Source organism: Dromaius novaehollandiae, chromosome 8 (assembly GCF_036370855.1).
Source record: "Dromaius novaehollandiae isolate bDroNov1 chromosome 8, bDroNov1.hap1, whole genome shotgun sequence".
NCBI lineage: Eukaryota > Metazoa > Chordata > Aves > Casuariiformes > Dromaiidae > Dromaius > Dromaius novaehollandiae.
The window spans coordinates 39,022,519-39,045,562 of NC_088105.1; the positions used below are offsets into that span (position 1 = coordinate 39,022,519).

At 59.2% G+C, this 23,044-nt stretch overlaps 1 protein-coding gene across 10 annotated transcripts in view; it reads left to right on the plus strand.

Annotated features, from left to right (window-relative positions):
• NFIA (nuclear factor I A) overlaps nt 1–23,044 on the plus strand; it is a 347,808-nt gene that overhangs the window by 97,842 nt on the left and 226,922 nt on the right. For 5 of the 10 annotated variants that reach the window (XM_064516274.1, XM_064516278.1, XM_064516273.1 and 2 more), the window contains exon 2: nt 12,134–12,665. In XM_064516274.1, coding sequence (XP_064372344.1) covers nt 12,134–12,665 — 532 coding nt within the window. Of the gene's footprint in view, nt 1–7,218; nt 7,619–12,133; nt 12,666–23,044 lie in introns of those variants that run through there. The other 5 variants (XM_064516277.1, XM_064516280.1, XM_064516279.1 and 2 more) reach the window with 3 other exon arrangements.

Sequence of the window (23,044 nt, forward strand, 5' to 3'; positions counted from 1 at the left end):
TTTCCCAAAGTTTATTTGGAGCATTAAGAGGTTTTAAGTGCAGCACAAATTGCAAATGAGCAGCTGTGGTGCTATGCGCGTTTCGTGTAGCTACTAGAGCTTCTATATTTAGCGACAAGCTAAATCTGAAGGGGATGAAAGAAAAACCAGGGTAGCTGTGAGGAAAGGGTGGTCTCCTGCTGGGCGGGGGGGCCGGGCCGGGCTCCGCGGCTCCCACGGGAGGACGGTGGACGCGGGAGGCTGAGGAGCCTCCACGCACCTGCTCCGCGGATCAGCGATAGCCTTTGGATGCAAGGAGCTGCCGCGGGAGCCGGGCCCACCCGCACGGGCCGCGCGGTGACCGAGGTGCTTCCCAGGAGGCAGTAAAAGCCGAAGGGAAACCCAGAGGAGCGAGTCCCCGGTGAGGGCCCCGCGCCCCGACGTGGGCCCCGGCGGAGCATCGCTGGCCCCGGCGCCGGGTGCTGCGGGAGAGCCCAGCCCAGCCCGCACCGCACCGCACCGCACCGCACTCACTCACTGGTTTTAAGAAATCTTCTCTTCTGCCAAAAACACAGCAGAGTCTCCAGAGGGGCTGCGACCCCCCGGCTGCCCGCGCCGGGGTCGCCAGGGCTCCCAGCGCGGCAGGTCAGTGAACTACGGGGATGAAGACGTCAGAAAATGCCAGGTGCCGAGAGCAGCCCGTTCGCGTGGCTTTGGGCAGCCGGAGGGGCCGAGCGAGGCGGCCGCGGGTCTGTGTGGGCCTCGCGGCTCCGGTAGCGTCATCCGGGCACCGGCTCCCGCGCAGGGTCCGGCTCCGGCACCGGCGACGCACGCCGCTCCCGCCTGCCTCGCTCCCTGCCTGTTGTGAAACACCGTCCATAAAGCTATGAAGCACAGAGAAGTGGAGAGCCACTAGTCACGATGGAGAGTGTTAATTTTTAATCCCTAAAACTGCGTTTAAAGTTTACAAAACAAAAGTGCGCTTTATAAAACCCAGTATTAACGGTTCCTCTCCTTCCGTGCTGCGAAGAACATAGGTCAGACCTTACCCGTTTTAGAGAACACTTGATTTCAGTCTGAAAAGGTGATTTCATAACAGAAAAGGCAGAGAGAGCGTCAGGGGAACCTGCGATGGAAACCCCACCGCTCCGTGTTGCTCTGGGGCAGCGCGCTGGCATCGTCCCGCAGGTTAGACTGCTTTGAAAAACAGCTACTGGAGATATTTGCGGATGAATGACGCGCACCACGCGCAATGCCGGACAAGCGGTAATGCCGCCTGCGCCTGCCAGCGTGCCTGCCCTCCCCGGCGGCGCCAGCTGCAAAGGTTTCCCCGAAAAGGCCACTCGGATTTTCTTTTTCTCCCTGCAACTTTATCGTAGAAGAGAAATGTGCAAAATAACATCATACTTAAACAAAATGCTGGGGTTTTTTTTCTCATTTGGCAAATAACGTATGTCTCTTCACTTTAAAAGCTAGAGTCCGCAGAGAGGCGGGTTCAGCAAGGGCAGCGCGGGATGCACGCTCATCAGGGCTCACACAACACCGCGGGGCACAGTGCTACAGGTGATGTCGTGAGGCATTTCTGCACTGTATTCCCGTTTCCTCTTGGCTGTAACTTTTCTTCGTAACACACCCCGACTTGCAAGTGTTACTGGATATTCTGAAGCCCAATTAACCGCTCTGAAGCCCTGTGTTCACACTAGGTATTGAATCCCAGCTTTTATAGTATAATGAGTGAACCCTGAGTATAAAACGTTACCATATGAATAAGAGCGACAAAAGAAGCACTTTCGCTTTGCGAAATCCGTTGCATAAACACCGCAACGTGTGTACGCTAAAATAAATGGTGGGCACGCGTGTGTGCATGCATGCGCTACTGCGTGTGCCGCGCCGCGACGACCCGGTGCTCGCGTAAGGCTTTGCTCGAGCAAAACTTTGACTGAGGAGCGCAGGACCAGGTCCAAGCGTTGAGGCCAGACTGTCTGCTGAACTCCCGGGTCTGGGAAGAGAGCAGCATCACTAGAGCAGGCTGCAATCTCCCCGTATCGCTGGAGAACAGTTTCGTGCCATGGTGAAGGGCGTCCCGCAGCTTCCAGCGAGAGGACACCACGCAGCTGGGGACAAATACAGTTTTCGGCGTGCTGCTGCACGGCTCTGCGTCGTCTCCCGGCTGACGCAGCTGGGCGGTCGCGTTGCTCCGGGCAGGGGCTGCTGGCCGCCCGCTCGCCGGGCCCCCTCGGGCACGGTCACGCACACAGCTTGCTGCACTGAAATCACTTTCGCAGGGCGCTTTCTCGTTACGGTGTTTCATTTTTCCTATTAAAATCTGCTCGCAAAGTGCTGTTTATGCTAAACCAGCATTTATTACACTACCCATTTTAAGTTGTACAGTAAAACAGAAGGCTTTTCCAGCCTGCCCTTAGCAAGGCCGCTTTGCTCCCGTCCTCTGCGCTGGTTCGCACGGCCCCGGCGAGCCATCCGAGACCAGGGCCGGGGCAGACGGACGCTGGCCACGGCCTCCGTGCATCCTCGCCATCCTCATCGCATCCAGCCTCAGCTGTCGGCAGCACCGAGCTGGCGCTGCTCCCCTGCTCTCTCGTTGCTCCTGGTACCGGGCAGAAAACCTCACATGCAGAAAGTTACTGCTCGCAGGTACTTAGCGGGATAAGGCGGGACTTTCCATCCAACTTACTAGTCTTTTTATTTAAGCTGGGAGCTGCCGCCGCGGTGCCCCGGCGTAGCCTTGCCGGTGCCTTCCCTCCCCTTCCCCGGGAGGGTCTTGCAGGCTGCTCCGTTTGCGGTGTCTTCGGCTGATAAAGTTTCACAGCAGAGGGTGGCACAGCGGGGGGGGGGGGGGGGGACACCCCGCTCGGGCCGCGGCCGAGCAGCCCCGCCGCGATACGTCTTTGGCATTTGCGGCTAAGGCGGTAGCTGGCCGTGGGACAACGCCGGAGCGTTTCGGCACTGATTGCCGTTGACCGTAACGGGGCCTCAGCCTCTGCTTCGGGAGACCTGGCTCAGAGGGCCGTGCTGTGTATGTCACTTAAGGTCACCTAAGGTCTTGACCTCCTTGCCCCTGCCCGACCGGCGGGCTGTGCAAAGAGCTTCCCCAAAACGCGGCCCGTGCCGCGCCGCTGCCAGCCGTCCCCCCCGTTCCCGCGTTCCCTTGTGCGCCCGGCACCGTGCTGGAAATCCCTTGTCGTGCTTCCCTCAACAACGCGTTCACACGGCGAGGGGACGCGATGTTTAATCCGTGCAGCGCGCAGCATCCCTCGCCGCTGCGGCGGCAGCAGCGCTATGCAAAGCCGGCGGTTTGCAGCCTGCGGTCTGCGTCGCGGGCGCCCGGGGGGCACCGGGGGCAGCGAGCGAGGTGCCATCCGCCGTGCAGAGCCGCGCCGGGAGCCCCGGGCTCGGAACCGAGAGTCTCCGCACGGCGTTTCGCCCTCGGCGGCAGCCCCTGCGCCCCGAGGTGCCGCGTCCCGAGTGGGGTCTGGGGCTGACGTGCAGCTCGTGCAGCGGGGAGTTCAGGTGCATGACTCAAGGGCTCGCCGTGGTGAAAAAAAAGTCGTAATTAACCTTCAGCGCCGCTTGGGGTTTTTCTCCCGGGGAGTTTTGCAGCATTGCCCTGCGTTTGGGGCGCCGGGCGCGGGAGCAGCGCTCCCACCCCTCCGCTTCCATCGCTCACGCCCTCGGAAGGGGTTTTTTTTTTTGATTAAGTGACTTTAGCAGACTGTACCCTAGGAGCTGCGAATAACAGGGTCGGTCCGCAGGCCCGGTCGAGGCACACAAAGCCAGGAAATCCTTTCGGGGACGGGCTCAGCCCTATTCCAGGGGTGCCGCGCACGTTCCGCCCGCGCAGCTCCTCCACGGCCGCCGCCGGGCAGAGAGCCCCCCCGCCGCAGGCAGGCAGACCCCCCCCCGGGGGGGTTGGGGGTGCCCAGGCCTGCCCGCACCCCCTGCCCCATGGGGGGCTGTGCCGGTGCCAGCGCCGGGGCCGAGGGGGCTGGGGCGGGGGGGGGGGGTGCAGGGGGTGCTAGGGCAAGGGGGAGCGACGTGGGTTGCTTGTGCAAGGGGGGGGGCTGTTCGTGCAAGGGGGGGCTGCTTGTGCAAGGGGGGGCTGCTGGTGCCGCACAGGTCTGCTGGTGCAGGAGAGGGTTGTGCCCATGCAAGGGAGGGGGTCGGCTCGTGTCAGAGGTCTGCCCGTGCAAGGCGGGGGGGCTGCTGGTGCAAGACTGGGGGTTGCTGGGGGGGGGGATTTGCCCATGCGGGGGGGGTGCTTATGTGGGGGGAGGAGTCTGCCCATGCAGGGGGGGTGCCCTGGGGGGGGGTTGCCCATGCAGGAGAGGGTGCCCATGGGGGGGGGGGATGCCCATGCAGGGGGGCATTGCCCATGCGGGGGGGGTGCCCTGGGGGGGGGTTGCCCGTGCAGGAGAGGGTGCTCATGCCGGGGGGGTGCCCATGCAGGGGGGTTCCCATGCGGGGGGGTTGCCCATGCAGGAGGGTGTTGCCCATGCAGGACAGGGTGCCCATGAGAGGGGGGTGCCCATGCAGGGGGGTTGTCTATGCGGGGGGGGGGGGGTTGCTCATGCGGGGGGGGTTGCCCATGAGAGGGGGGTGCCCATGCGGGGGGGGTTCCCATGCAGGGGGGTGCCCATGTTGGGGGGGCTGTGCCCATGCGGGGGAGGGGGTCCCGGGGGGGGGGTTCCCGTGCAGGGGGGTTCCCATGCGGGGGGGGGCCGTGCCCGCACAGGAGCTGGCAGCGGCGGGGCCCCCCCGCGGCGGCGGGGCTGGGAGGGGGCGGGGGCTCCGGGGGGGCCCGGCAGCGCCGCCGGTGCGCGGCTCCCATGCAAACCGCGGCGCTTGCGGAGAGCAGCGAGGGGCCGGGGGGGGGGGGGGGGGAGGAGGAGGAGGAGGAAGGAGCCTGCCGAATCGACTGCAACTTCGGCAAAGTCTCACGCAGCCCTGAGCGCGCCGGGCAGCGCCGGGGAGGGGGATCCGCGCCCCCGCCCCGCCCTCAAACGCGCGGCAGAGCCGCCGCGAAATCCCTGCGGTTTGGGAGCTACCAAAAAAATAAAACACCCACCCAACCGGGCGCCTGCAATTGGCTGCGGCTCCCGTTCCCTTCCGGGTTCCCAACGGCTGCGAGTTTATTTTAGCTATAAAAAATATTGCAAAAAAAAAAAAAAAAAAAAAGTGCCAGCAGACGAAGCCAACCGTCTCCGCCCCGCGAAGTTTCTCCCCCCCGCGAAGTTTCTCCCGCGCTGGGGTGCGGGCTGCAGCCGCAGGGTTTTCCCTTTTTTCTGTGTATTCCCCTGCCTCCACGAACACGCGTGTCGCTGCCCAGCGCGACCCGCCCGCAGCTATTGTGCAAACGGCGCCTGGCGGAATGCGCCTGGCTGTGCGCGGAGCAGAGAGCAGCAGCGTGGGTGGGTTTTGTGCGCCGGAGTTTCCTTTTTTTTGTTTTTTTTCCTTTTTTTTTTCCCCGGGATTGGAGAAAACCGCTGAGCGGGACAGACTTCCCCCGCCCGGCGCTCGCTCGCGTCCAAAGAGCAGCAGCGCCGGCAGCAGCGCCCGGACGTGCCGGGGCCGCGCGCGCCCGCGCCCGCACAAAGGGAAGCGGCCGCCGCCGCGATTGGCAGCGGCGCGCGCCTATCGCTGCAGCCGCCCTTTGTGACGTCGCCGCGCGGCGGCCAATGAGGGGCCGCGCTGGGTGTTGCAGCGTTCGAACTCACCCGGGCGCGGGGGCGGCGCGGGGGGGGGGGGGGGGGGAGCCGCTTTTTTCTTTTTTTTTTTTTGATTTTTTTTTTTTGCCTTTTCCTCCCCAATTTTGTCGGCCAAACTTCGCGGCGCCCGGCCGGGCGCGGGGCGGCTGCGGCGCAAAACTTCCGGATTTAGCACCCAAAAAGGCGAGCGAGCAACCAGCCAGCCAAAAAAAAAAAAAAAAGAGAGAAAAAGAAAAAAAAAGAAAAGGAAAAAAAAGAAAGGGGAAAAAAAAGAAAGGGGAAAAAAAGGGCAGAAAAGGGAAAGTGCGGGGCCCGGCGCGGCGGCTGCAGGGGAAAAAAAAAAAAACAGTAACTTGTGCGCTGGGCGCAGCCGCAGCGCCCCCCCCCCCCCCCCGGCGGCCGCGCGTGGGAACGGGGCGCGGGACCCCCCGGTGCGCGGCCGCGGAGGCCGGGCCGGAGGTGCGGAGAGCGGCGCGCACGGCCCCCCCCCCCCGCCCCCCCGACGCAGCTGATGCAGCTGCGCGGGTTTCGCAGGAAAAAGTTTCTGCCAGTAAAGCGCTGGAAATGCAGCGCCGGGGACGGGCAGAGCCGCTTCCCTCCTTCCCTCCTTCCCCGCTCCCCTTTCTCCAAGCGCCGCCGGCCCCGCACCGTCCCGCGCAGCCGTGGGGCAGCGGCGCCGCGGCCGGGCCCGACCCCCGCGCCCGCCCCGCGCCCATCGCCGTCGCCCCGGGGCCGCGCAGCCGCCGCGCGCTGCCTGGAGGGCGCGGAGAGCCGCCCCGCCGGGGCGCCGAAAGTTGCGCGGGATGCCGGGGGGCCGCGGCAGTTTGCCCGGGTTTTTTTGTGTTTCGGCGGCCCGGAGCTGCCGCCGAGGGCAGCGCGGCCGCGCAGCGCCGCAGGCTCCGTGCGCCCCGGGGGGGCCGTGCTGGCCGTCGGGCGGGCGTCGAGGCAGCGGCTACAACGTCTCCAGCTGCAGCGAGAGTCGGAAACGTTGTTACTTTCCCCGCCGCCGCCTTTCCGCCCCCCCGGGCCGCCGCGGCCGCGCAGAAACCCCCGGTTCAGCCCGCGGAGCTGCCCGGCCGGTGCCCGCACCCGCACCCGCCCCCGGACCCGCACCCGCACCCGCCGCTGCCGGGCAGCGCGTTGGCAGCCGCAGCGGCGCCGGGGCTCGGCCGGGGTTTGGGGGCTGCGCTTTGCAGCAGCGATTTATTACTCGGGGAGACGCGCGGCGCGGGTGAATCTGTGCGGGGGGGGGGGTGTTTTTTTAAGCCCCCCGAGCCGAAAGCGCTTTATTCAAACCCAGAACCGGGCGCCAAGTGCGAGCGCGGCGGCCAAAGTTGCGAGCGCCTTTCTCCCCCCTCCCCCCGGGCGGGCGATGCCGGGGCCACCCGGGGGGGGGGGGGGGGCCGAGAAAAAAAAAAAAAAAGGTGGAAAAAGGAAAAAAAAAAATAAAAAATAAACCACCACCCCAAGTCGCGGCGCTGCGCGGCGGCCGGGGCGGAGGGAGGGAGGGAGGGAGGCGGCGGCGCTGCCCGCCCCTCCCCGCCCCCGCGGGCGGGCGCGGAGCGGAGCGGGCGGGCGCGGAGCGGCGCGGAGCGGCGCGTGCGCTACGCCTTTAACGCCCGCGCGTAGTGCGGGCCGGCCGAGGCGGGGTTAAAGTTCAGCCCATGGAGCGGCGCGGCGCCGGCTGCAGTTTAGCAGAGTTGGAAATGTGAAAGCAAGAAGCAGGCTCGGTTCTCCCCCCTCTCTCTCTCCTCTCTCTCTCTCTCTCTTTTTTTTCCCTCCCTCTCTCTCTCCCTCTCCCTCTCTCCCCCTCTCTCTCCCTCTCTCTCTCTCGCACACACACACACACACACACACACCTCCAAACCACAAAAACCCCCACCGCAGTCATGTATTCTCCGCTCTGTCTCACCCAGGTAAGCACTGCGCGGGGCGGCCGCGCGGGCGCAGGCTGCGCGGGGGGGGGGGGGGGTTGCGGGGGGGCCCCGCGGCTCGCCCAAACTAACTTTGTTCCGCGCGCGCGGTCGCGGTTCTCCCCCCCCCCCCCCCGCCATTTGCGCAGGCACATGGCTAATGGCGCCCACTTATTAATGGCTTAATTAATCGCGGGGGGGGGGGGGCTCGGTTGGGGCGCGGAGCCGCCCGCACGTGCCCCGCGCCCGCGACATGCTTGGTCATCCGCGATCGATGCCGCCGCCGCGCCGAGCCGCGCAGGGGCCGCAGCAGCGCCGCCGCGGTTCCCCCGGGGGGGGGGGGGGCGCGGAGTGCGGACCCCCCCCCCCCAAAAAAAAAACCCCAAAAAACCAAAAAAACTCCGCACTTTTGTTTCCGAGCGCGGCCCGAGGGCGCGGAGCCGCTGTCGCCGCGCAGCCCCCGCGCTGCGCCTTTGCAGGGCGCCGCGGCCGCGCCTGCAGCCCGGGCCCGCGCAGCCTGCGCCCTGCCCCGCCGCGCCCGCGCAGCCGCCGCCGCCCCCCCGGCAAAGTTGCTGCTCCCCGCGGTGCCGCGCGCGGGACGAGGCGCAACTTTTCCGCCCCCCCCCCCCCCCCCCCCGCTGCAACCAGCCCCGCGGCCCCTGCGCTGTCCGTGCGCCCCCGCGGAGCGCCCTGCCCTGCCCTGCCCTGCCCTGCCCTGCGCTGCGCGGGGCTGCGGGCCGCGCCGCCGGCGAGCAGGATCCGCGGGTTGCGGTAGGAAACACTTGCGGCGGGCGCAAACCCCAGGCGCTTCCTGCGGCGCGGCGCCTCGGCGCTCCCGGGCTTCGCTGCCTGCTGTTATCCCGGTTATTATTACTATTACTATTATTATTATTATTTATTTCCCCCCCCCGTTTTGCGCGGGAGAAGCCCGCGCGGCGCCTCCGCCCGCAGCCGCGCAGCCGCCCGCGGGACCCGGCCGGGCCGCCGGGAGACCCCCGCCGCCGCGCAGGGCCCCCCCCGCGCCCCCCCCGCGTAAAAAGCGCGTAGCGGCGGGCGGCCGCGCAGACGGGCCGCCCCGGGGAGGCAGCGGCGGGCCGGAGGCCTGGGGCAGGCTGCGCGCCCGCGGCCGAAGTGCGCAGGGGCCGCGGCGGCCGGCGCTTCCCATCGCGGGCGTTATCGGCGCTGCTGCCGGTGCAAGTTTTGGGACAAAGGTGGTGGTTTTTTTTTTTAAAGTTTGGTTCCGATTCGGAGGGGAGGCTGCGGAGAGCGGGCGAGGAAGGGAAACCAGCCGAAATCTCGGTTCCGAGCGCGCTTCTGCACGCGCCGCAGCCGGAGCGGCGTGGCCCTTGGGCACCGTCCGCCAGGAAAACGTCCAGCCCGCTCCGCGCTGGGATCCGCTGCGGGGCTCGGGGACCCTTCGGGAACGCAGGCACATCTCCTAATAGATTTACAAGCAAACGGATTGTAAAAATATTAACAAGGGTCGCTGGGGCTGGCTCGATTTCAAAAAGATCAGCGCAAATATATTGTTTCAAAAGACTCCTCTAAAGTGCTACATTATTTCCAGAAGCCGTGAGCTGCGTTTTAGGGCTCTTTGCTCCTAGTTTTTTGCAAATTTTGGAGGAGCATGTGGGAATTTAAGTATGACTCTACGTAATCTTGCAGCCCAAGTTTTCGGTGCTGCTGAGGAGCAGGCTCCTCTTCGAAGAGCCGTATCCTCCAACTTTGGAGAGTCTCGCAATAAAAACTTACTTTTTATGCTCACTTTAGCAGTTTTTTGGCGCCTTTTATTTTTAGGTTCCCCGTGAAACGCTCAGGGGTGAAAGTAAACGTCGGTATTGAACGCGCCGAAAGTTTCCTCCAACCCCAACTTGGGGAAAGGCGGAGACCATCTTCTTTTCCCCAAGTTCCTTAAAACCCTCGCGTTTCGCTGCGCGGCTGCGGACCGGCCCACACATCTGCTAGCACGCTCGCACTGACACACTTCCAAACTTTTTTTTTTGTTTTTTTTTTTTTGCTATAATAACACTGAAATAAATAATTGCATTGTGCAGGAGCTGCTCCCCCCCCCCACCGCTCCCCAGCCCGGTCTGGTTGCTCGGTGCAGGGTGCTTTTACCCCCGCTCCGACTTTGCTCGTATCTCGACGCCGAGATTTAAGCCGGGCGGCTCTGGGGAGGAACGTGTCTGCGGAGACGGCGGAAAGTTGGGCCGTGCGCGAGTCGTTAACCGCTTTGCAGGGACGCGGCGGGGTGCAGTCTGTACCGCACGCCTCTTGGGGCGACTACTAGTGCTTTTAATTTACCTCAGACGTGCAACCCTTAAAACTGCAGCCCGGTCTGCACCCAAGAGCCCCCCTTTTTTTTTTCCGAGGGCTTTTAAAGGTTTCGGGGGGGGGAACGTTGCTGTTACCTCCTCGCTCAGGTTCACGCCGCAGCAACCAGCTGCAGCGCAGGTTCAAGCAGCTGCGTTTTGGGGAGCCTCCAGCCAGGCCCGGGACAGGGGGGAGCCCCGGGGTCGGGGGGGACCCGGGGGGCCGCGGCGGCCCCGTTTCGGCGTGGGGCTGCGCGGCGCCCGCGCCTCGGCCGAGAAACTTCGCCTCCACAAAAGGCCTTTTCTCTGCTCGGCTCTTTGCGAGTGGCGAAGGGGAGAAGGGCACCAGGGAGCCGAAGTGTGTTTTTAGAATTTTTAATAGCTTGTAGGGACCTGTAGTTGTTACCTTTTTTTTTTTTCCCTTCCCCGCGAAGGCTGTTTTCCGCGTTCGCGAGCAGCTGCCCGGGCTCTGCCTCTGCCTCCCTCGCTGCTCCACTGCCGGCCGAAAACTCGCAGCGATCTTTTTTTTTTTTTTTTTTTTTTTTTTTTTTTTAACTTTACTGAAATTTGAAACTATGATCTTTTCCAGTAGAGGAGGGGGAAAAAAAAAGGAATGTGTCAATCACTGGAGTGATTTATTTTACGTGTTTATATTTTAATAATCATTCAGACTTTAGGTTACTGCCGCTCTGTTGTGCTCCGGTGGCATAAAATAGGTTATTTTTGGTAGTTTCTAACAATCGGTGTTTAAAATAAAAATGCACGGTATAATATTAGCTATAAATTTAAGTATTTATGTTTTAGGAGACACTCAGAATAAGTGAGATTGAGCCTTTGGGGAAGTCAGTGTAAGGTCTCCAATTAGCACAGGGTTTTGCCGGTAGACGCTTCAGTTATCGATCTCCCAATTTTTCCTGATTTTTGGAACGGAAAATAAAATTTGAGGCAAGCTGCCGAGAGGGCAGCAGGCCCGTGTTTTCGCAGCGGCATTTGCGCGGAGCTGAAATGCTGGTGGCAGGAGCCGTCCTCCAAGGGGCAACACAAAGAGGAGAAGTTAGTTAACGTGAAGCCCCGGTGCGACGTGCCGGGCCGCCGTGGTCCCCCGCGGGCCCGATCCGGCGGCGGGGGGCACCAGGCCGCGGGATGCCCGCGCCGCCGGCGTTCGTTTTGCCCGAGAAAACCAGCCCGGCCGGCCCCGGAGAGCCGCGGCACGCTCTGCCCTCCCCGGCCGGTTCCCGCAGCCCTTCCCGCCGACACATCCGTGTTTTTTCCCGAGGAGGGGTGTCCCCGCGCGGGGTTTTTCGTGCCGGAGTCGGCTTAAGCGCGGTTATTTTTGTCTCGAGGAAGAGGGGCGAGCTCGAAGCGCGTCGCCAGACAAAGCAAGCAATGTCCTCACGTGGCAAAACTAACTTTGTCGGGGCGGCCTCGCTGTTTAGATACACAAAGATGTGACACGACGTGGGGGAAAAAAATTATTTCTCGCACGTTGGCACGAGGTGGGCTGAAATCTGCCGTTACCGCCTTTCCCAGTTTTCCTCCCTCCTGCTATTTTGCAGAAAGTCCCTCAATGTGTCTTGTGAAATCGCAGTTTGTAATATCCGATTTTTTTTTTTTTATTTAACTAAATATAAACCAAACTTTGTTTTTTTTTAATTAAACTTGCGAGATTTGCGTTTTCCGCGGGTTTTCGCCCTGGCTGCCGCCGGGCGGCCCGGAGAAACGGGCAGAGCGGCCGCGCGGCTCTCGCCCTCCTTCGCCCTCCGCGACGCGGAGCATCTCCCACCGCGCCGGCGTCTTACTATACCGCGCGTTGCTGTTTCCAAATGTATCTTAGGGAAAGTTTTCCTACACTTTAGGCTTCCCCTGCAAGCACCGATTGGCATGCAGAAGTTCGGGATTTGCCAAATTGGCGGGCGCAGGCGAGCGGCGGGCCGGGCGGCGGGACATGCTCCCTCCACGCCGCTCTGGCACCGCGCTTTGCCGCCGCTTTTCAGCCTCTCGCCCCTTCCCCGGCGGGGCTTTTGCTTTTTTAAAGAAATCATAAGTTTTGCCCAGGGGCCCCGCGGTGGCACACGTCCCCGTTTCCCGCGTCGGACGGTGGCGGGGGCGCGCGGCGGGGACGGTGCCGGGCCCGGTGCCCCGCTTTCGGCGCCGTCCTTTGTATCTGCTTTCCGTGACATGGACCGTTCTCTGTGACTTTTTTCAGGATGAATTTCATCCCTTCATCGAAGCACTTCTGCCTCACGTCCGAGCGTTTGCGTACACATGGTTCAACTTGCAAGCCCGAAAAAGAAAATACTTCAAAAAACATGAAAAACGCATGTCAAAAGAGGAAGAGAGAGCCGTGAAGGACGAACTGCTAAGTGAAAAACCCGAGGTAAAGCAAAAATGGGCATCCAGACTTCTGGCCAAGCTGCGGAAAGATATCAGGCCTGAGTTTCGGGAGGATTTTGTTCTCACAGTCACAGGAAAAAAGCCTCCGTGTTGCGTTCTTTCCAATCCAGACCAGAAGGGCAAGATGAGAAGAATTGACTGCCTTCGCCAGGCAGATAAGGTCTGGAGGTTGGACCTTGTTATGGTGATTTTATTTAAAGGTATTCCGCTCGAAAGTACTGATGGCGAGCGCCTTGTAAAGTCCCCACAGTGCTCTAACCCCGGGCTGTGCGTACAGCCGCACCATATAGGAGTTTCTGTTAAGGAACTCGATTTATATTTGGCATACTTTGTGCACGCAGCAGGTAAGTGGATTTCTCCCACGTTCTCCACCTTTCCGTTTGTCTCCGGGCTCGGTGCTCTCGCTGCCGGGCCGAGGCCGCGTTCGGAGCCGGGAGGGCGCGCGTGCCCCGCTGCTTTAAAAGCCGATTTTTCTCCCCAGGGTTACAGGCAATTCGGGGTTTTGTGCATCCTGCATAGGTGTCACCTTAATATTTTCATGGGAGGTATCCAAGCCTTAGCACAGTGAGGCTTCCTTTTATGTGTATATATACTTCTCTCTATATATATACACACATTATATATATATATACACACATTATATATATATACACACACATAAGTAAATATATATACATATATATATATTTTTAAATAGACTTTGTGTCCATCATGCACAAAGCAGTCCGAGGGAGCTAGGCATGCCCAGGCTTTAAGGCCTGAGTGTAGCAACACCAGATATCCTCCCTTCTCGCCCGTGTCCGTGGGAGCGCGAAGCTTGCAGGATTGGGCCCCGAGAGAAGGGAAAACGCTCCCTCCCATAGGGAAACATCGCAGCCGAGTACGAAAAGTCGCAAAAAGGCATATTGGTGTAATCATATTGAGGAAATAGAGGGAACAGTATTTAAGGAGACCCCTAAACGCCCCAATTTACACACGCAGAATCCAGACGGTTCTGAAAGCAAATTCCTTGTTTGATAATATTGTGCTTATTGGGGGGGGGGGGTAAAATGTTATTTTTTTATGTGATGAAATTGGAAATCCTGGGATCTCTGACGGCAGCGCAAAGCACACGCTGCCCGTGGATGGTCCTGTGTGCAGAGGATACCTGATCGGGGGGTGGATAAAATAATACGCCGTCGTGCTTCTTTCGAAGGGTCGTGCTGCAGGAGAAACGCGTGTGTGAGAGCTGTCGGGCCCAAGTTTTCGTATATACGCACACGCAGGTCTCCTGGATGTCGGGCTTGGGACTTAAGGGGTTGGGCGAGGTGAGGGGAGGAGAAGCGAAGGGGAGACGGGAGTCGCGGCTCGGGGGGGCCCGGCTGTCCGGGGGGGCCGCGGCAGCGCCGGCTCCCGCAAAGTTTCCCGCACTAAATCCGTCGCGTGTTTATTGTGATACGCGGTGTCACCGCCGTCGTTTTATTGATACAGTCTGTGTTTAGAGAGGACTTTTGGATATCGCTGTGGTATTTTGCACAGATAAGCTGGGAAATTTACTTTGCAATTGGGTGTGATGTGGTAAATCACACTGCACATTTCTGGCGGAGGGAATGTAGGCAAATATTGTGGAAAGTGATTTATTTGCTCTGCGATTTATGACGTGGTACGGCGGAGCGAGGATTGCCGATTTACGGCTACGCGACGGGGACCGGGACGGCCCCTGCTCGCTGCCCGGCCCCGGCGCGCTCGTCCCCGTCCGCCGCCTCGGTTTCCTCCGCCGCGGGAGGCAGCGGGGTTGCTCACGTTGTGCAAAAGCACTTTGCTGCCCGGCACGCGGGGTTTTATTATTCGGATTTATATATAGTGCCGCGCTGATAGACGCTAGCCCGCGCTGCGTTTCCAAATGCAAAGCGGGCTCCTGCAACGTGCAAAACGGGTTAATGGAGACCCATGGCCGCGTCGTGGTCCGCGCGCGGAGTCGCGGCAGCGTCGGGCCGAGAGGGAAGAGCAAACCCGGGTGCGAAAGCGCTGCAAGGGGGCCGGTCCCTCCCGCTGTGCCGTCGACCAAGAGGCGTCGTAAAAGCCGGACGGCGCGATGAGGGACGCGGCGTCTTGTCGGCGCGCTGGGGCACCCGGGAGCCTCCGCCGCGAGCTTCCCGGCGGCTCTTTTTGGGGAGCTGCGCGGGGCGCAGGCCACCCTTTTTTTTAATTTTTCTCCCTCCCTTTTTGCGTTTTCCCACCCGAACGGTGGCCAAGTCGCCGGCGGCCCCGGCCGACGGGAGATGTTCGGGCCCTTTGCCGGCGGGTCGGGGCGCGCGGTGGCCGCTGGGCTCGCGGAGAGGCGGCCCGCGAGCATCTGCCGGAGCGCGGGAGATGTGTAAACACTAAACAATGTTTTTACCTCCTTAAAAGTTTTGAGAAGTTGCCAGTGCTGGCAGGAGGCACAGACTCCGAAACGTGCTCCCAGCGACGTGCCAAAACCATGGTGACCTTTTCACCCGCGGGGCTCGCTTCCCTCTCTTTTTCCTTTTTTTCGCTCTTCTTCTTCTTCTCTTCTTTGGGGGGGAGCAGATCTCTCCCAAGACGCCGTGCTCGAGTTGCCGTCCTCGGCGAGAGGCTCCTTCCCCTAAACGCGCGCGGTGATTGCTGCTTTGAGTCCGCGCTTCTTCGTCAGCAGGCACCATCGTCTGTAAACGAGCACATGTGCGCCGACGGAGACAGTGCTCCTCGCACAGCTACCGAAACCCATTATTCTCTTTAAGAGCCGGCTACAAAAAGAAAACAAAAATATGCAAATGCACCAAGTACATGTCATTTTTGCTTTTTGTCTCTTTAAAAAAAAAAAAAAAAAAAAAAAAAGAAAAGAACATCGGTGTTTTGTGAATTAGAGGTTGACCGAAAAATGTATTGAAATGCAGAGTATTACTCTCAATTTGCAGTTTATAATCTGCTTAACTCAAAGCAGGCAGCATTTTCGTCCCCTGAACTCGGGTTTGCTTTTTAGTTTTCCCTTATTCCGCGCTCGTATCGGATGACAACTTGGAAACCATTGTGGCGAACCGTTTTCTTTGTGGGAGGCTAACAGTAAAGCTAATTTATGACCGGTCCTTTACCAGATGATCTGTATCAGAATCTACAATATACCAGGCACGTGGCAAGGTCACAATTTAAGTTGTTAAGGTCACAACCTTAGCCACCAGGCATTTGACCTTTCAGATAAAGTTAACCTTTGTTCATTAGTAGGCACTCAACCGAGAACTTTCTGGAGTTTTTTACTGCTTTGGAGTTCCCTCCGCTAATGTGATCAGATTGTAGAAAAGATCCCCGACTGAAGTAGTTAAATTTTGTGAGAGGTCACCGTTTTCAGCGGCTCCTTGGGTGGACGGGGCGGGAGCGCGGGCCCCAGCGCCGTGCCGCGACGCCTGCGTTTTGGGCAGACCTCGTCATGCGCCTTGGGCGAGAATTAAGCCGGGGGGATATTTGTGGCACGAAATCTTTTAATCTTTCAGAAGGACATTTAAAAATACTACATTTAAGTAAAATCGGGGGGCGGCTTTTTATTTAAGCGAGCTCATTTTGGGGAATCTGTCAATATTTAGAGCAGAAGCCGAAGTGCATGCAAGAAGTCGGCCGTATTTCTGTGGCTGCGAAAATTTACTTAGCATTTAAACGTGCTCTGTGGCTGATTGACTAGGTAATAGCAGATAACGCTTGACCTTGAACTTTAAGCTAGACCCATTTTATGCTCCGATTGGTGGATTTAAAATATTTATGCCGGGACTACCGCAAAGAGGTATCGGTTGAAATAACGCGGAGCTTGGGTCGCAGGGAAAAGGCTTGCAGACGGTCCGGCGTGTCCGCGTAGGTGTCATTGAGCCCGAGTCGGACGGGTGCGTCGCACTTTGCACCGTAATCTTTTAGCGCGGTTGTTATTGATTGTAGCCGCAGTAATCCCGTTAATAGCTGCAGCCGGTGCGGGCGTCGCGGCGAGGCGAAAGGGGCTCGAGCGATCCGGTGCGTCGCGGCAAGCGCTGTCGCAGCCTCTCCGGCTCCCGGGAGCTGCTCTGCAGAAGGGCAGCGTTTGCCCGCGGAAACTATTGCCGGCCACCGCCGAACACATACCGTATTGTTTACTTAATCGTGCGGTGGCGAAGGCTCATTTTTAATTATTTAGATGGCTTTCTTGCTTTGCTGTGATACCGCATTTATTATTTAATTTAAATCAAAAGAGCTGCGCTCCTGTTAGTTTTTGATGCGTTTTACTTTTGTTTTGGCTGCGGTATTGTCATTCCTCCGTACAGCGATCCAGATAGCCGTGATATGCAGATTGGCCAGATGGTCATGTTAACAGATTGAGAACCCACTTCCCACTGCTAAAGAGCAGGTGTAAGATCAGTAGGTTTTTTTTTCCCTTTCCTCCCAAGTTTCAACCAAAATGCTCTTTAGACAGCTCACGATGGTAGTTAAAAAGGGGCACATTTCAAATGGTGTTTGTTCTGGGGAGATAATATGTAATGCGTATGTCATTTTTACACACATCTGAAGACTTTTAAAGCAGCCATGACATTTCCTCCTTATATAAAGCTTTTGAAAACCTGCTTCCAACACTTAGCTCTTACGGCATGCGTGGAAAATGGTCTTTAAAGTTTTGGTTGTGAGCGGGGATGTTAGTAGTCCCCATGCGTTTCTGCAGAACGTGCAGATTTCCTCTACTCCCACCAAAAAACATTCAGGCAGCTTTGCAGGAGGTATTTTCCGTGCTCTCTGCATACAGGCCTCCTTACGTGCATCCAGGGGGGCTAGAAAAGTTCAGTGTTCAAATAAGATTTTAAAGTTTGGGGTTTCACAGGTTCTTTTCCCCATTAATTTTTGCCATTGTGACACATTTATAGTTAAAAAAAAAAAAAAAAAAAGTGCAGTGAGGTCATCTCGTGGTATTTCTGCCCTCGAGGAACACCAGGAGAAGGCCGGCTGTGCTTTACTTCGGGCTTGTAAAAGGTTCCCGTAAAAAGTCGGCGCTGGAAGCCTACGTTTACATTACAGCTAGGACTGGCTTTGGGAGACCAGCGTTAGAGCTCCTCGACACCCCTCGTTTGATGTCCCCGCTATCGCCCGTGTGCACGCGGTGGCACCGGAGTTCGCCCGCCCTGCGTGGTGCGGGGAGATATCACCGTCTCCCGGCCGTCTCTGCGGGGAAGCGGGGCCGGGCGCTCCGCGCGGGAGCCGGGCGGACGCGGGATCCAGGCCGGGACGACTGCTCTGCCTTGCTGTCGTGGCCGAGCCGGCGAGGATCCGCGGCAAGGCTCCTCCGGGCTGGCGCGGAGCGGGGGCTGTCTGCTCCATCGCGGAGCCCTGGCAGCGGTTCAGCCATGCGGTTTAGCTTCCTCCTTCTCCAACAACAACAACAACAACAACAACAAATAAACACTGGGTGAAGACGTATTTAATGCGCCTCGAATGCTTTCCAGGTGATGGCGGAGGCGAGGGAGGCTGCTCTTCCCCTGCCTTGCGCCGCGGGATTAGCGGGGCGGGACGGGGAGACGCCGTCGGAGGGAGGTCAGCGCGGACAGAGCCGCGAGGTTCGTGCGTTGGTGAGAAAGTTACCCAACGCTCTTGGCTTGCCCGCGAGCGCCTGCACTTTTATATTTCCCCTCTTTTCCACCCAATGATGAATAGCATTAATTTAGATCTATTTAAGGCGAGTGTGGGAGAAACCACAATCTTTGTTGTGGTCACTGCTGTACACAGCGGGGCTGAATGTTTCTCTTGGTTGAGGCCTCAAAGCTGAATCTGGAGAACCCAAAACATCATGTCAGCTTTTCAAACCCTTCAAAGAAGCAGAGGAATTCTAATTGTTCGTAAAAGCCACTGCTTATTACTATGATTGTGCATTTGCTTGCTGCTTTCCGTGCAGATGTAAAGGAAAGGGCATCCTTAGCTTCCCTCGAGCGTCTTCATGGCTCCTCCTCCCCTCGACGCTCGGAGCTCACGCTCCAGCCGAGCCCGTCGCGACCAGAACATAAATCTCAGCCCGCTGCTCTTCGTGCCTCAGCCCTTTCCCACGTGGCTCCGCTTCGCCGCGCGTCCCGCGGTTCGGATGTCCGGGGCTGTGCCTGGGGGACGTTCCCGGTTGTGAATTCGGGGCAAATTGTCGCAGCTTCCCATAGCAAAGGTTGACTATTTCCTTCTGGCGGGGAGGGTCTCGGCAGAGAGGTGTCTGGGTGCGATCGGCTAATTTTTACCACCCTGGTGTTTCCTTTCATGTGCCATCCTTTGCCTCGTGCATTTTGTCTTTGCTTCGTAGTAATCAACACCTGCACCGCCGTGGCCACGCGCGGCTCAGCCCCCGGTGCATGGGGGGGGCCTTGGCACGCGGCCCCGGGTCCGGGCCCTCCAGGGCAGCTTTGCTGCTCGTGCAGATGAGGATTTTGGAGCCGCGGTGCCTGCGGGCGAGGGAGCGGCTGGGCCCGCGCAGTCACCCGCGGGCGCTGGGGGAGATGGCTTAATTTCCAGAGATGGGAGAGGACCGCAGGTGCGGGTGGTGCGGGCGGGAGCGTTGCCCGAGCGAGGCCCTTCTCGCCTTCCATGGAGGGTTTCGTGCCCGCTGGTGACGGCGGTGCCCAGGTCCTCTGAGCGGGTCGTACCTCGCCCTCGCAAAGAGCGAGGTGGTTCTGTTTGAGGAGAAAGTGGTGTATTTAGCTATTTGGGCAGCGTCTCTGCCCGGTGGTACTGCACTCCCCCCCCCCTCCCCGGGCGGATGGGCTCGGTGCCGTGGTTCCCCGCGGGAAGGTGGGACCTGCCCGCTTTAACGCCGGCGGATTTGGGTGAACCGAACACGTAGCCGTTGTCCCTCCGGTGCGCAGGGCCTCCATTTTGTGCGCCAGGCTCTAACGTGCACGTGCAAAATGGAGGCGGCGACGGCGCAGTTCGGCGGTGGTGCGGTGGGTCCGGGTTTCGCCCGGGCGAACCGGCTGCCCCGGCGCGTGGGCCGGGAGCTGGCGTGTAGAAACCTCAGCGTTTGAGGAAAAGCGCGTGAATCACGGGACCGTCCAGGAACGGCGTGTCCCCAGCGCTCGGGAAGCCAGTTCAGAGGTCCGCGGTGGCAGCGAGCTGCTGGGGACCCGGCCGGACGGCGGGGAAGGAGCCGGCGACCGCGCCGGGAGGGTGGAGGAGGGAGCATCCTCCTCCCGCGCCCCCGCGTCCAGCCGCCGCGCGGGGAAGAGGCCGGGAGGGCGGGCGGTTCCTGCTCGGGAGGCGTCGGGCTCCTCTCCAGGTCCCTGATGGCCTCCCGGCCGCTCCAGCTGGCCCAGCCGGTGTCACGGCAAGCCTGCGAGTTGGCCGGCCGGCCCTGCAAAGGGCCCCGGGGAGCCGTTTCTTCTTCCCAACGGGCTTCGGGACGCAGGAGTGCCGTTAGATTAGTAAGATGAAATCAAGATGGATTTAATGACGTGCTAGTCTCAAAGTTTCCTTGACTTCGTCGTTCCCAACTTGGACCTGCAGCACGTTACGTGCACGCGAGGGTTAGAGAGCTGCGAACAGCGGTGTGATTTTGGGGCTGGAAGCGATTAGCATATCGGAGTAGGAGGACGCACTGTATGTCTGCATTCCTTTAAAAAATAAATCACGGTTATTTAATTATGTTTTGAGAGGGCAGATTTAAGGATATACTGCAAAATGCATTACCTATTATACCAACACGATAATCTTATTAACCTTGCTTTCTACTTTTTAATTTTATTGTGCACCCCGTGTAACTCTTACGGTATCAGGAATAATTACTTGGAGAATACATGATGTCAGAGGTCTGATATGACATTTATCTTCGCGAGCGGGAGGCAGATAACTCGGGGATTACATAACAGCTCGGGAGGCACCAGCCTGTGCCGCGCCGGGGGAAGGAAGTGAGGATCGAGATCCTCGGATGCTATTCAACGTATGTACGTGCGTTTGCAGATTTGCGTTAGGGCTGAGGCCCTGCCCAGGGCTCCTCGCGGCGCGAAGGCCTCACGTTTTGCAGCCCCCATCGCCCGCCGGAGCTGCCGCAATCTCCGCTCTCCATCCCGTCTCCTCGCCGGGGCGGTGCCTCTCCGTCCGCTCCTCTGTCCCTCTCTCCCGTGTTGGATATACGTTGATATTTTCCCCGTGTATTGTGAGGGAATGGGTGAGGGTGATGGGTGAGGGGAAACAAATGCCATAATAATATCCCTTTTCGGAAGAATATAGTTTAATTTTGTGTGTGCGTGCAGCAGCTGCCATTGGCAAGCTGTCGTCTTTGTTGCCATGGGCTTTTTTTTGCATGCGTGCCAGAACATGATTGGATGTTTCAGCGTGTTCGTGTTTTGGGGTGAGACAGATCCGTTGTGAAGCACAGGGTCGTCGTGGCGCGGGTGGGTCTCCGAAGAAGGGGAGCGTGCAGCCGGGCGAGTCGGGCACGCCGAGCCCCCGGGGCACCGTGCTGCCGCGGGGCGGTTTTGGCCAGGGTGATGCCGTAAAACTTCAGCGGCGCTGCGGATTTTTCGATGACGTAAAATTTAAAACCATCCCAGGGCGAGGGGTCTTGCGTGCAGGAGAAGGTGTCACCAAAGCGTGCCCCAGCAGAAAGCACACAGGCACGCCGCCATCACCCGAGGCCGTTGCTGCATCCCGGTGTCCATCTCCTGCGGTAGCTCGTGTGGCCCTGGTGCTGGGGACCTCTCGCACCAGCAGAGCTGCATGAGGCCCATGAGATGCCAAACACGTGCTGCCTTGCCCATGAGCCCCGAAGGTGGTGGCACCTCCTCCCACCCCACCATGGTGTCCACTCGCCGTGGCCGTGGCGGTGTAGCTGCCATTCTTCCCCCTGTTTGGTTTCATCCATCCCTCGTGTTAATAACACGCTGCCGGCATCGGCATCCAAGACCGCTGCCTCCTGCACGCCGTCCTTTGTGGTGCCCACATCTCCTCCGGCCGTGCTGCGGTCCAAAGCACGGCCCGGGGGGTCACCCTGCTTTTCAGCCCCGGGCGCCCGCGGGGCGTCAGGAGCTCCCGTTCCCGCGGCACGGCGTGCCGGCATCAGGGCTAGCTGCAAATGCATTTGCAAACAAGGTTTCGTGGGGAAATCCTCACGTCCATCCGTCCCAGCGGGCCGGGGTGGTCCTCACCCCGGCACGCGGCAGACGGGGCATCCGCGGGGTCGGCGCAGGCGATTTGGGCAGCGCGCCGGCGACGGCGGGACGGCGCGGGGGAAGGACGAAACGCGAAGCCGAGTGTTGAGACAGCTTTATTCACGCTGTACGTGTGTGTGTGTGTGTAGGTTCGGTGTTCTGCGTGCGGCAGGGATAATGAGCTGTGCGCGCTGTGTAATAAACATCGCCTCTGCTTAAATTACCCTAGGAATATTTCCGTGTTTAAAGCCAGCGCATGTGTTGCAAAATACCTTGCAACGCACTGAAAGACGACTGCTCAACCCCTGAAAAGATATCAAAAGCCAAGTTAGATAGTTGCTCTATTTATTGTCGAGATGAGCACCTACTGGAGACTTTAATAGGGAAATACACTGTCAATCAGCTTTCATCCTGAGGAGAATCTCTAAAATTTTTGTCTGATCTTTTTGCCCAACACAGCTTTAATTTGACGTGGGAGAAAATGACAGAATTCCTGAATGATGCTGGAAGCGTCGGGTAAAATTTGAATTTAATTCGGGGTTTGTTTTCCCTTTTAAAGCAAAGTAGTTTCAAGTAAATTAGAAGAATGAATTCTTTGTACCGGGATGCTTCCCGAAAGCAGCGCTATTGTTGTAACTCCTTTTCGGGAGAGATAGCCGCCGCAATGCTCCCATTGTGCGGCGACGAGGACTTTTCTAGATGCCATGAGGACTTCATTAAAAATAGCCAACGGACCCATTTACATTCGCTCTCGGTGCTCAGACCTAGTCGTCGCTGCGCTCAAGAGTAGATCTCGCAGCGGCTTATTCGAAAGCCGGGCGAGCGCTTGCAGGGCCGCGGGAGGAGGGTCGGCCCCGGCATCGGCACGGAGTTTGCTCATCGCCAGCTGCGGTTTTGTAGTTATCGATAAAAGTATCTGTGCAAAAAGTGTCTGTGTAAATACATGGTAATAAAAGTATCTGTGTAAAAGTGCAGCAAGGTGGAAAAATGCACGGAGCAGTCAGCTCAGAAGCGATGTTTTTGTAGTCAAGACACGTTTTCCTTTTGGGAAGGATGAGTGGTGGTGGGAGCAGCCTGGATGCGGCCGCAGGTGTGGGAGCCGGGAGCAGGGCACTGCCTGGGGGACACGTGCGTCCTCGGGGCGTGCGTTTATCCTAAAACAGCGAACGGTACCCCAGGGTGATCTCTGGGCAAAACGCTGTGCTCAAACTGCGCTCCCGACGCCAACGCTGCTTCTCCTGCTGCTCCAAAGCCGCAGAGCAAAGCCTTGACGTGGATCGAGAGGACGCACCGGTCCTTTCCCACCTGCAAGGTCTTCAGGAGTAAGCTCTGGTGGAAAACCGTGAGATTTGGCGTCTCAGCGGTGTCTCGGCCCACGTGTGCGAGCAGCAGCACCAGGCCCCCCCGAAAGCCTGCCCTCGCCCCGATTCCTGCTTTCCTCCCCGTTTCTGCCCTTCCGCACGAAGACACCTCCTCGTGTGGGGCTACCCGCGGTGCCGCTTTTACCCGTGGAGCCTCCAAAAACCTTTGGCTACATATACAGTATTTAATATTAACGCTATCTCCTTGGGAAAAGGGCTGAAGGATTTCGCAGACTGTCT